General features: G+C 40.9%; 1 protein-coding gene across 1 annotated transcript in view; it reads left to right on the top strand.

The window, feature by feature from the left end:
• The window catches only part of LOC131696206 (disintegrin and metalloproteinase domain-containing protein 10-like), a gene marked incomplete at its 5' end in the record, with an annotated part of 36,739 nt that overhangs the window by 15,236 nt on the left and 7,836 nt on the right, over positions 1-13,667 (top strand). Inside the window, one exon of the mRNA XM_058984749.1 lies at positions 38-284. Within this exon, the coding sequence (XP_058840732.1) occupies positions 38-284 (247 nt within the window). The remainder of the gene's footprint in view (positions 1-37; positions 285-13,667) is intronic.

The raw sequence follows: 13,667 nt of genomic DNA, 5'->3' as shown, positions 1-13,667 counted from the left end.
CAAACGAGTAGAGCTGTAATTAACCGTGTTTTTACAGCGTCACCACAATGGCCACGGGCCGAGAAGTGTTCCTGCGCCGCATAATGAACGTTCTCGTGGTGGTGGAGGTGGGAATGCTGCTGGTGGAGGTAGAAGCAGAGGAGGCGGAGGTGGTGACGGTCACGGCGAACGTCGTAGTGGGCAACCGTCGTCTTCCACTGGTGGCAGTCGACCATCCAATAGTTCCAGAGTGCCAGCGCATGGGTATGGTGAAGGCAGAGGCCAACAATACTATCCACCGAAAGGTGTGTTCTACCAAGAGTTATTATTGTTTTTTGAAGTTGTTTCCTATTTCTCTTCAATGAAATATCCCCCGTTTTTTCTTCTATTCGACATCCCTTCTCAATGCTCCCCTTCGCTATTTATAGTTGAAAACCCTGTCGCTTATTATGAAAATTAATATCTTTTGTTTACGATTATTTTTAGCCGCTCATAAAAAACGACACTCCAGTAAGCATAGAACCAAATCGTAGAGCGAAACGATTAGGCCAAATTTAGCAACAAACCACAAACTTTCCATACACAAACAAAACATACATCACTAGTTTATTTTTACGCTTCTGATAGAGTGTGTAGTCAACAAATTTACAATCTAGGATTATCGTGAAAAGCCAAATTGGTCTTCATCAAACTCTAAAAGACTCAAATTTTGTTTGTGGCTGTATGTTTTAAATCTGATCCGGAACAAAAGTAGTAAGCAATTTTTTATTTTGGTATGTTTTTTTCCACTCGCTAACCCCCAATCTGTACAAATATAGGATTAGTCTTACTAACATTTTATTTTTTAATTTGCACAAATTCTGTATTTTTATACAAATTCAGTAGATTTGTACTTTTTTACAATTCTGTAGCAGAGCTGTGTAAGTCTTCGTTTTTAGGTCCCTTATCCCACTCGTTTTGGAACATCTTCAAAATTTACGAACGAATGTTTTCGTTGACCTTAAGCAGTTCGTTCAATGTTATCATCATAAACGGAATCTCTTCTATAGATAGAACATATCTTTCAGTGTTATTTGATTTTTTGTTTGTTTTGTAATTAACTTTCATTAATTTTTTCGTTTATTTGAAAAAAAAAAACGTCATCTATTCATTAGTTATGTAAGTTGACTGGGTTTATCCCATCACTTGGGTTCGCATGCACGTTACATATAAATTTATTGGAGCAATATTTTAAGAAGGTGTCAAACCTTCCACCAGTTCTGTCTAATGTCTATATGATCATGGAATAACTGGGTAGGTATAACACAAACTTTTACCGAAATCTGGTTCGTCGTCGCTTGAACAATGGATATTTGTAAGATTTATCAGATCCTACACCAATCCAATTTCGAAATGATCAGTACCTCCAGATCCGAGCACTAGTAGGATGAAGTGCAACGTATGGTTTAGATATGGTTAAAATAAATAATCGTAGTTTTTAAGAATAATTCCTTTGTACATAATTAGAGTCATCCTCGTACTTAATGTAATTATTCTCATTGTGAAACAACTTAAAATATTTAAAGTACATGTTCACAGTGCTTAAAATACTTTGTGTATTTCAAGTGCATTAATAATCTAAATACATAAGGTATCTAAAATCTTTCTTCAGTTAAATAACTGTAAGAATGTCGAGTACTTCTTAAACAATGACAGTACTAAATGTACTTAATGGTATTTAAAGTACCACTACTAATTAAATACAGCTTTTGGCACTGCATCGTCTTGAAGATTTAGTGCTTGGCAACGAGAATGAGTAGAAGTAGTGTTTGTAATCATTAGGTTTGTTCCAGGACACGGAAGTCACTCCGGAGTAAACAGGAGCAAAAAATATCTGATCCTTCTTACTCCGGTTTGCTACCAGAAGAAGAATTTCTCCGGAGTACTTCCAGTTTCTCCTGGTACTGGAACAAACCTATTCCTTGGTCCGCTGTTCATCGAAACACTTCCCTTTAACACTTCAACTAGTGTTGCGAAATCTAACCGTAGCTGTAAATAGCTTGGCAGATCAAAACAATCTTAAAATTTTTTTTCGAGATGATGTCTCAGACTGGCTCATTTTCAATAGTTGCCTTCTTGCACTAAATAAATTGTGTCCCGTAGGCTCGAATTTCCAGCAGGTATCATATCGTACAACTTTTTCACTTTGCACATGAGCTTCTTGTTTCGGACTGCGTCTTGGCTGCTTTTTCTTCTTATATTTCTTAAGATGCAAACGTTCTTTAGCACGATGAACATTAGCCTTTTTTGGCCATATCACGCATTGAAACCTCCTTCTTTTGCTCGAACGTCGTCAGTATACGTTGATCCAAACGAGGGTTAGCAAGAGTTTTTTCGATCTGTTTTCGGTTCATCTTCAAACGTGACATCCTGACCGAATCTCGGCTTTCTCGCTTACTGCTTCCTGCTTTTTGCCAACTTTTTCAGTGACATTCCGGGTTCTGCACACCATTTGTGTACAATATTTTAACGTTGTTCTGCTGACATTTCTTTAGACTGAGCAAACTAATTTATTTGTTTGTTTAGTGTTTATTTGACCAACTAGGAAACGAATCCACTTGGTCTTTAATGCGTGTGGGAAATACGCATGGTCTTATCTGAGTGAATGACTTTTGAATTATGTATGAGGGTGGAGAATTGACAATTCGCAAGATCAATTCAAATCCAATTACCAATTTGCGGCAATCATTTCAGCACGAGGAACAAATGTTTTATGGTCACATTTAATGTTTTACTTTTAGTCCATTAACTCATCAGTCAATTATACTGAGCTAAGAATAAGTAGGTACTATTTGGAAACGGGGGGTGTTTGATTCGTACATGATGTTAATATCGTTTAGGAACGCAGCATTTCTATTTTTTTCTGTTTCGCGTCTTCATTGTAATATCGCAACGTTTACTCGAACGAGGTAAAATATTTCAAGCTACGGGATCTCTTTATGCTTGTGATTATACCAATAAGGACCATTTATAAATTCTGCCACGCTATTAGGAGGAAGAGATATGACTAATTGTGATATAAATGGGAGGGGAGCACGTTATGTGCTTTGACGCAATCGGCGGTTTTACGCACGATTGCGCCATGTATATAGGAAATTCCATAGAACATGAACACTTTTGCAAGTAGCGGCATTAATGCGCTACTACAAAATGAAGGAAAAACTAAAATTATTTGATTAGTATTAGACCAAGGGGAAAAATAATTGGTAATATGATAGAGAGTTAGTTAGTATTAGGTAATCTTAATGTACCATAATACCACTTTTAAACTCATTGTTTACGGTCCATTTTACATTGTCGTCAACACTCCCGACAGCCGGCTGTCCGGAGTTCAAGTTGTTGCCGGTGAAACAATCTCGATAAACGATTACCCAGAGTTTAAACGCCTAGAACATTTACGTATCCTACAGTCAATAAACTATTCAAACATCTTATGCACGAAAATATTTTCTCAATCGCATCGCTTGCTTGAAGGGAATCCTGACTAACAACCCAACCAGTGTCACTGAGTCGGGGCCTTCCGTTAAGTCAGGAATCAGAATATATTGGCTCAAATGGCACGTTCCCCGTACATAGTCGGGGATTTGTGCCTTGCCGTGTGTTTTCATCATTTCCTGAGCGGAAGGAAAGGACAAGGACGTGTGAGGAAGTAGAATTGGAAGGGTGGGAAAAATAACAGCACAAAACAAAAATAAACAACAGGTAAGTTAAACTCACAAGTAGTTCAACTTGCCTGCGAATAAGCCTAAAGCTCTTTACCACATTGGATAAGAAACTTTAGTATGTCTCTGAGTTTCAGTCGACCAAACATGGTTTCGTCTATATAAGGACGGCTGAAGACTCGAAATCGCAATTGCGCTACCGCTGGACAGTTGCATATCAGATGATATGAGGTTCCGTAGTCAGATTCACAAAGATCACATGAAAAAGACTCAGCGCGCTGAATAGTTGCCATGTGATAATTGAGTTTGCAGTGGCCGGTTAAAGCCCTGGTCAGCATGCCGCAGTGGAGCTTCGAAAAATGTAAGAGATCTTTCGAAACCACTGGGCATGGTTGTTCTAGAAACGCCTTTGTTTGGCGACACGTTTGCAGATTTCTCCAATAATTGCGGTGCTCGGACGAAGCCCAGGACCGTATTTTTTCCCGTATCCAACTTGTCGGCATTGGCAGCGCGGGCTCAGGACCAACGAAGTCAATCGCTGAACCTGCCCTGGCCAATTCGTCAGCCCATTCATTTCCAGTAATACCGCAAGGTCCGGGCACCCAGACAAGGTAGATAGTGTTGACAATGCTTAGTTCTTCGATTTGGGTTCGGCACGCGATCACTAGCTTGGACCGGGATTTGTCTGAGCTAAGGGCCTTGATTGCAGCCTGACTATCGGAGCAGAAGTTTATAACTCTGCCGGACAAACTCAGTTGAAGGGCCGATTGCACCCCGCACATAATCGCAAAGATTTCTGCTTGGAATACAGTACAGTATCTACCTAGTGAGTGAGATTGTTCCAATCTCATTTCACGACAGTAGACACCAGCACCGGCACGTCCCTCCATCAGAGAACCGTCAGTGTAACAGACTACTTGCGTTTGTTGTTGTCTTTCCATAAAGCCAGACAACCACTCCTCTCGAGAGGGAATCTTCACATGGAATGTCCTGTTAGGAAAACTACAAGTGAGTGTAATGTCGCTGGGAGCAAGAATATCTTCACCCCATGTAACCATTTGTGACCACAATCGTGTATGACTGGTAGCAATATCAACATGATTACTGTTCCAAAGCCCAGTAACCTGCAGTCTGTATGCACATGATAGTGCTTCTTGTTTTAAGTGTATGTGTAATGGTTTGATATTTAAAAGTGCCTCAAGAGCAGCAGTCGGAGTCGTGGTGAAAGCACCAGTCAACGCCATGAGCGCCATTCTTTGCAGATGGTTTAGCTTTGACTGGACTGTCACCACCTCTCCCCTCTGCCACCACACAAGGCATCCGTATGACAGTATTGGACGTACAATTGTCGTGTAAATCCAATAGATGTATTTAGGTTTGAGACCCCAGGTCTTTCCAAAAGTTCGTCTGCACTGCCCGAAAGCCATGCACGCTTTCTTGACTCTGAACTCAATGTGAGCAGACCAATTCAGTTTGGAATCCAATATGACTCCAACGTATTTGACTTGATCTGCACACAGTAGCTCAGAATCAAAGAACTGCAAGGGACGAACTCCGGTTGTTATTCGCTTCTTCGTGAAAAGAACCATTGAAGTTTTGCTTGGGTTAACTGATAGTTTAACCTGTCGACACCACTGTTCGACGGCTCTTAATGCCTGTTGCATTAAGTCAAAGATTGTTCCGATGCAAAATCCAGTAATTAGTATTTGGTAATCGTCAGCAAACCCGTAGGTTGGAAATCCAAGCTCATTGAGTTTCTTCAACAAGCCGTCAGCTACTAAGTTCCATAACAAAGGTGACAGAACGCCGCCCTGAGGACAACCACAAATACTCAACTTCCGTATCTCAGCCTGTCGCAGTGACGAGCAAAGTATGCGGTTACTAAGCATTGCGTTTATCCAACCTGAGATACATGCAGGTATCCCATGACCGCGCGTCGCTTCCAGAATAGACTGGAAGGACACATTGTCAAAAGCACCCTCAATATCTAGAAATACACCCAAGCTAGATTGCTTGAGCGAGAAGGCTTTCTCAATGTTGTAAACAACATCATGAAGCAGAGTGATCGTGGATTTCCCACACTGAAATGCATGTTGCATTTTGTGCAGTGGATATTCAACTAAACTAACGTTCCTGATGTGATGATCGATTATCCGTTCCAAAGCTTTCAGAAGAAAAGAACTTAAGCTGATAGGCCTAAAACTCTTGGCTTCTTCATAGCTTGAGCGCCCCCCTTTGGGAATAAATCTAACAGTTATTTCTCGCCATGCTTTCGGGATATACCCGGTAGCAAGACTGGAAAGCAAAATCTTTTTCAAGAACTGAGCGCAATATAGCACGTCTGGGCAGCAATAACTATTGTGATAACTGGCGATTAGTTTGGGGTAATTGACGAGTTATCTACTTTGGTTAATTGGTAACTGCGGACAATAGCACTAGTTGGCAGATCAGAAGGCACATTATCTCCGGAAGTCATGCTTACTATGGACTTCACAAAACATTGAGATACAGGAAGCCGCACCACCGCGTCAAGTACGTCGTGTACAAAGTACTCGAAGTATTCGAAAGGTAGGTGCTGAGAACGATCTTCGGCGGAGGAAATGAGAACGGCGTATGGAAAAGAAAGATGAATTACGAACTTACGAGACTTAGTAGGATGGGTACGATTGGCGGGGCATGTTGTAAGATGTCGTCCAAAAACCCCACCAAGGTAGATTTCTGCTCCAATCCAGCAGGTACCAGACAATAAGAAGCGCAGCGGTGGCTAGATCAAAAATTCTGAGGAGTACTGGTCGCCTGAGGAGGCACGCAGTCATGAATCTAGTTACATGAAGAGTAATTGTGGAACAAATTAAATCCTCAGGGATGTGATATAAGAAAAACAATTATATAAATTAAACATGGATAAAGATGTACACATGTAGACTTAGACATGCTCAACCAAAGTTGTTTGAGCCTTAAGGACTATCTATCTACACATATTGCTAGCACCCTGCAAGAAAGCCACATCGATATACGTTCATTTTTCATCGACGACATGCATTTTTGTTGGATATAGGGTTCAACAAATACCAAATTTCTCTAGAGAGAACAGACCAGCTTTAGTAAGTGGTGTGATCTACACAAAATGGTGTTCAATCTGTGTAAATGCTCAACTGTCACGTTCGCGTGTAATCTTCATCCGATTCAATTCAACAATTTGCTTGACTAAAGCATTTCATTCACGCCGAGAAACTCGGAGTCATCTTAGATATTCAAAGAATCATATACTTCATGCATCTACATGCATGAATCTTAAAACGTGGTATAAACTTCTGCAGAAATCGCTGGTCAACCTCACCGGCTGCTTTTTCCTAGTATCTGGCCATTGAAATAAAGCCAAATCTACTCTACTTTATTCTAGTTTTGATGGTACCCCAATGCATTTCTATTGAGCGGGATTCCGGGCAGCTTGGGGGTTTACACATTACTCTGGATGCAATTCCGCAAATCTGGCCATAAGTTGAAGGGGATCCAGTTGACCTAATGAGTGGATACACGCGTTTTTTCAGGGATTCGTTGCTATATAACTGTTCATTCATATTGTTGGTTGTTTAAAAAAATCGGATTCTTCTGGCTATAGTTGCAGATTCCCTGCCATAACATGATTTTTGCAAACAAGTTTACCTGTAATCTTATTGTATTTTGCTATAAAAAATGTATTCCATATGAATATCTTTGCGATCCCTGGAAGCATAAAACTTCTGCTCCGAAAGCTGGTTGAAAACCAATATATTCGTTTCATCGCCTATAAGGATGCATCCGTTGAATTTGATCAACTCCAGTTATACAGCTCTCGGGCCCGCGTTTTGGCCGAATTGTTTAGTATTGCGGTTCAGTTTCGTTACTTAATAGTCCGAGACTTCAAGAAACCTTCCCGAATGCGTATATTTGAAACTGTACTGTCCACACCACAGAGTTTGTTGATCTCATCTATGTACGAAAGTCCTGGTTTTGCAACTCCGCAACGCAACTCATACCCGACCATGTCGGGTTTCCAAGAGAAAGATTTTAAACAAATTGTCAGAAAATTTCGATGGGCAGAGTTTTACTACCGGAACGTAGTTGACAGAATCGAAGCTGTCCAATACCAAGGCTAATCGACATTTTTCATAGCGAAACACGTTACAATTTGTAATTTTATTGCTTACGAAAATCTGTTAGTTTACACTGTACATCAGGTCCAGGAAGAAAAGTTTTGGTCAGAGTTAAGAGTTTACATTAGGAGTTATAACATTTTCAAATTGGCTTACACTAAAAGTATGTAATTCTCCTCAGTGCATTCTTGAAGGCGTATTTCCGGTTTTTCGGTTTGATTTCCATCGGCAATCCGTTCCAGCAGGATGCTCCGTACATCAACAGACTTTTTCCGTTGGAAGTTGTGTGTCTAACTGTTTAGGTACGCTAAAACCTCTCATGTGCTTCTTTTGTCCTCTTTGTAGGTATTGCAGAATGTATCCGGGAAGCATTTCGATGAAAGCCAGCTTTAAAAAGCAACAAATACGGAGATGAGCGTTCAACGACAGATCGTGCCCAAGATTTAAATTTTTTTTGTTACTGACGGCTTGTTGAAGAAACTCAATGAGCTTGGATTTCCAACCTACGGGTTTGCTGACGATTACCAAATACTAATTACTGGATTTTGCTTTAGAACAATCTTTGACTTAATGCAACAGGCATTAAGAGCTGTCGAACAGTGGTGTCGACAAGTTAAACTATTAGTTAACCCAAGCAAAACTTCAATGGTTCTTTTCACGAAGAAGCGAATAACAACCGGGGTTCGTCCCTTGCAGTTCTTTGATTCTGAGCTACTGTGTGCAGATCAAGTCAAATACGTTGGAGTCATATTGGATTCCAAACTGAATTGGTCTACTCACATTGAGTTCAGAGTCAAGAAAGCGTACATGGCCTTCGGGCAGTGCAGACGACCTTTTGGAAAGACCTGGGGTCTCAAACCTAAATACATCTATTGGATTTACACGACAGTTGTACGTCCAATACTGTCATACGGATGTCTTGTGTGGTGGCGGAGGGGAGAGGTGGTGACAGTCCAGTCAAAGCTAAACCATCTGCAAAGAATGGCGCTCAAGGCGTTGACTGGCGCTTTCACCACGACTGCGACTGCTGCTCTTAAGGCACTTCTGAATATCAAACCATTACGCATACACCTCAAACAAGAAGCACTATCATGTGCATACAGACTGCAGGTTACTGGGCTTTGGAACAGTAATCATGTTGATCTTGCTATCAGTCAAACACGACTGTGGTCGCAAATTGCTACATGGGGAGAAGAAATTTTTGCTCCCAAGCGATATTACACTCACATGTAGTTTTGCTTACAGGACATTCCATGTGAAGATTCCCTCTCGAGAGGAGTGGTTGTCTGGCTTTATGGAAAGACAACAACAAACGCAAGTGGTCTGTTACACTGACGGTTCTCTGATGGAGGGACGTGCTGGTGCTGGTGTCTACTGTCGTGAAATGAGATTGGAACAATCTCACTCACTAGGTAGATACTGTACTGTATTCCAAGCAGAAATCTTTGCGATTATGTGCGGGGTGCAATCGGCCCTTCAACTGAGTTTGTCCGGCAGAGTTATAAACTTCTGCTCCGATAGTCAGGCTGCAACCAAGGCCCTTAGCTCAGACAAATTCCGGTCCAAGCTAGTGATCGCGTGCCGAACCCAAATCGAAGAACTAAGCATTGTCAACACTATCGACCTTGTCTGGGTACCCGGACATTGCGGTATTACTGGAAATGAATGGGCTGACGAATTGACCAGGGCAGGTTCAGCGATTGACTTCGTTGGTCCTGAGCCCGCGCTGCCAATTTCGACAAGTTAGATAAGGGAAAAATACGGTCCTGGGCTTCGTCCGAGCACCGCAATTATTGGAGAAATCTACAAACGTGGCGCCAAACAAAGGCGTTTCTAGAACAACCATGTCCAGTGGTTTCGAAAAATCTCTTACATTTTTCGAAGCTCCACTGCGGCATGCTGACCAGGGCTTTAACCGGTCACTGCAAACTCAATTATCACATGGCAACTATTCAGCGCGCTGAGTCTTTTTCATGTGATCTTTGTGAATCCGACTACGGAACCTCATATCATCTGATATGCAACTGTCCAGCGGTAGTGCAATTGCGATTTCGAGTCTTCGGCCGTCCTTATATAGACGAAACCATGTTTGGACGACTGAAACTCAGAGACATACTAAAGTTTCTAATCCAATGTGGTAAAGAGCTTTAGGCTCATTCGCAGGCAAGTTGAACTACTTGTGAGTTTAACTTACCTGTTGTTTGTTTTTCTTTTGTGCTGTTATTTTTCCCACCCTTCTAATTCTACTTCCCCACACCTCTTTGTCCTTTCCTTCCGCTCCGGAAATGATGATAACACACGGCAAGGCACAAATCCCCGACTACATACGGGGAACGTGCCATTTGAGCCAATATATTCTGATTCCTGATTACTCCATACAAATCGCCTGGAAAAGATGGAATATTTTCCCTGTTACCGTCAAGTCACTAATCACCGTGCGTTTAAGCGGATTCGGCATGACTTCAAGGGTTGTTTTTTTTTTATCAAAATGATAACAGCTCTTATAGTCAATATCTTCATAATACTTCACAATTTAGAAATGATATTAAATTTTTAGCAACAAACATTTGTTTGGAACATGTCATAGTCACCAGTCACTGTTATATGTCACTATTACCTGTGCATGAAAGGGTCCGTTCACCGTGTATTTAAAATTTTGATTCAACTTTATTTAGAATGTTTATTTTTATTTAGAATGTTTCAATAAAACGATAAAATAAGAGGATTTGTGGTTTCAGAGAACCAGTTCCGTCGATTTCGTGGTTTTGAAACTGCACGGTGAATGGAGCATGCACGGCGACTGGGGACTTGACGACAAAAGGAATTTGATATTCTCAAACATGTCTTGAAAAACATGATACTTTCCAGTATTTCCAGACGGCACCGGGTATATCCAGAAAGCATGGCGAGAAATAACTGTTAGATATATTCCCAAAAGGGGACGCTCCAATTATGAAGAAGCTAAAAGTTTTAGGCCCATCAGTTTAAGTTCTTTTTGCCTTTCTCATATAAAGAAAGGCTATGCAATCACTGTAAAAATCGACTTTTTAACCGAGGCCCAGAAGGCCGAGTGTCATATACCACTCGACTCATCGAGTTCGAGTTCATCGAGATCGGCAAATGTCTGTGTATATGTGTGTGTGTCATTTAACCTCACATAATTTTCTCAGAGATGGCTGAACCTGAAAGGTATAACGCTCCTATAAGCTGTTATTGAATTTTTAGTTGATCCGACTTCCGGTTCCGGAGTTACGGGTTGAAGAATGCGGTCACACAGCAAATTCCCATATAAACTGGTACCACCATGATGTCCAAATAATGTAATGCATATTAAAAAGGGTGTAACATAACTTTAATTTGCAGGTCTAGAGCACTAATGATCATTCAAAGTAGCTTTGACCACATTGGCCACCTATGACGGTTCATGATTCAATCGGGGAACTCGCCAAGTTCCTAAGCTAATATCACACCTATTTCCAAGCGAATTTTTGACCGATTTTTACAGACTTGATTTCAAATGAAAGATTTACATCAACCCATTGACTACTGATAAATTTCATTCGGTTCTGGATTCTGGTTCCGGAGTTACAGGTTGGTTAGTAAGGTCACACTGTAATTTCCCATATAAACCGTTGCAATCGCAATACCCCAGAGGCTAAAAACTATTGAAATGGTCACCAAAATACTTCGATTCGCAGATCTAGATCACTAATTACCAATGAAACATTCTTTGAATATATTGTCCACTACCAACGACTCCGGAAGTCCCGGATTCCGGGCATATTCGACAATTGGTTCTTCGGTGATGACTAAACCGATTTTCACAAATCAAGTCTCAAATGGAAGGCATAGTATGCAGTTGAATATTGCATCGCCTTCCTCCTCTTACCCTTACACCTCTCTACTTCATCATCTCCCCCTTCTCCGTGAACCACCCTCGCACCTGCATTTTCTTCATGCATATCGCATACCGAACGAAAATGAAGTATTTCTGACGCATCCTCCGCTCTCATTCTGCTAACCCTTCCCCACTCCCTTTCCAAAGCCATTTACCAAGCATTTCAAATTATGATCACATAAAGATAACGTTAAACTCATGCTGATTAAGCTAATTAGGGTAATGAGCCTATTTTCGCCATATTTCTATTATCACCCTACCCATTTGAAGCCGTTGGTTAGAGCAGCGTCTGCCATCTTTGTTCAACTCATTAAGCCAAGTTGTAGGGCAATCAAGGGGCATTCGAGTCGAGTTTTCGGTGCGTCCAAACACGAACATTTCACCGTTTTCAGGGCATTTGTGTTATTATCTTGGTTCTTAAATACGAAGCAAAGCTGTTGATGCCAATTTGTACGCAATCCATTGTTTGTAGGCGACGTAATTAATGAATTAGTGAGGCACCCTCCCAAATAGAATAAAATAGGCAATTTACTCTAAATATTACACTTTTTGTTTAAAGTGAGTCGGCGTCGACTTTCGTGGTAGTCGTGACATACATGCTAAGTATAATAAGAATTTAATGGACATTTTCACAATTATATTGAATGTAACCAGCTATTGAACCATAGTTCAGGTAAATGAGAAAGGCACAATTGTACCACTAGGTGGATTAAAACAGGTTTTTTTTTCTAAAAGCTTTGGAACGGATAATCGCTCATCACATCAGGAACGTTAGTTTAGTTGAATATTCACTACACAAAATGCAACATTCATATGAGTGTGCGAAATCCACGATCACTCTGGTTCACGATGTTGTTTGCAATATCGAAAAGGCCTTCTCGCTCAAGCAATCTAGCTTGGGTAAAATTCCTAGGTATTGAAGGTGCTTTTGAAAATGCGTCCTTCAAGTCTATTCTGGAAATTATGTGCGGTCATGGGGTATCTGCATGTATCTCGGGTTGAATAAACGCAATACTTAGTAACCGCATTCTTTGCTCGTCACCGAAACAGGCAGATATAAGGAAATTAAGTATTTGCGGCAGCCCTCCGTAAGTAACGGTGCTTTATTGTTCACACTGGCTTGGTACGAATTTTATTATTCGATTGCTTTGATTGTTTAAAATACTGGCACGGTACATATAGACAGCAGACTTTAGGTAGAAACGTTCGTTTGATTCACTGCACTGTTAACAAGCAGAACGACTGAATAGGTACTGGTATCGACCCTGTAGTAATTCCATGATCCACAGCTCGAGAGAGCACTCAATGAAATTTTTCCACGATAGTTGATATTTTTCTTTTTATGGAATGGATTTCCAGTAAGACGAAAAAGGCCACTAGCAAGAGAACTCAAGCAGAAGCAGAAGCACCAAAACGCCGATGTGTCTTTTCAGAGGTACCAAAGGGAATTCTTCGTGTCCCGGATTGACAGGCGATTCAAGCCGAGAAGAAGCGCTGGTAACCATTGTTTCATCGATATTTACGAGGCACTCTTGAGAAATTAAAAAAAATCATCTGAAGGTACAATGGGGAGAATCGACTGTATTAAGTTTTGCTGTATCGATTTTTTTGGCTATTTTTGGCAAATTTGAGACTAAGAGAAACGAAAGCAATGAAATTGAAAGACGGATAGGTATTCTAGTGTGAATCAGTTATAAACTTAGAACGGAAAACTAGGACTAGGCAGGCTCATATGGACATGATCGAAAGGAAATGTGAAGAATTCTTTGCCTTCTGGTAAGTAGGAGTTGGGCGTTGTACCCAAGTCTACCGCATGGTCTATGGTAGAACATAACTCATCATCATGTTTTACCGTCGACGCCGGCTCTACACTCTTCTTCGCCGATGTTGCTTACAGTGGTTTTTGGGGTGCTGGATGTTGCTTTGGCAGTTGTCAATATGGACTGAACAGCT

This window comes from Topomyia yanbarensis, unplaced genomic scaffold, assembly GCF_030247195.1.
Source record: "Topomyia yanbarensis strain Yona2022 unplaced genomic scaffold, ASM3024719v1 HiC_scaffold_92, whole genome shotgun sequence".
In the NCBI taxonomy this organism is placed as follows: Eukaryota; Metazoa; Arthropoda; class Insecta; order Diptera; family Culicidae; genus Topomyia; species Topomyia yanbarensis.
This window is presented reverse-complemented; position numbering and strand designations above follow the sequence as displayed.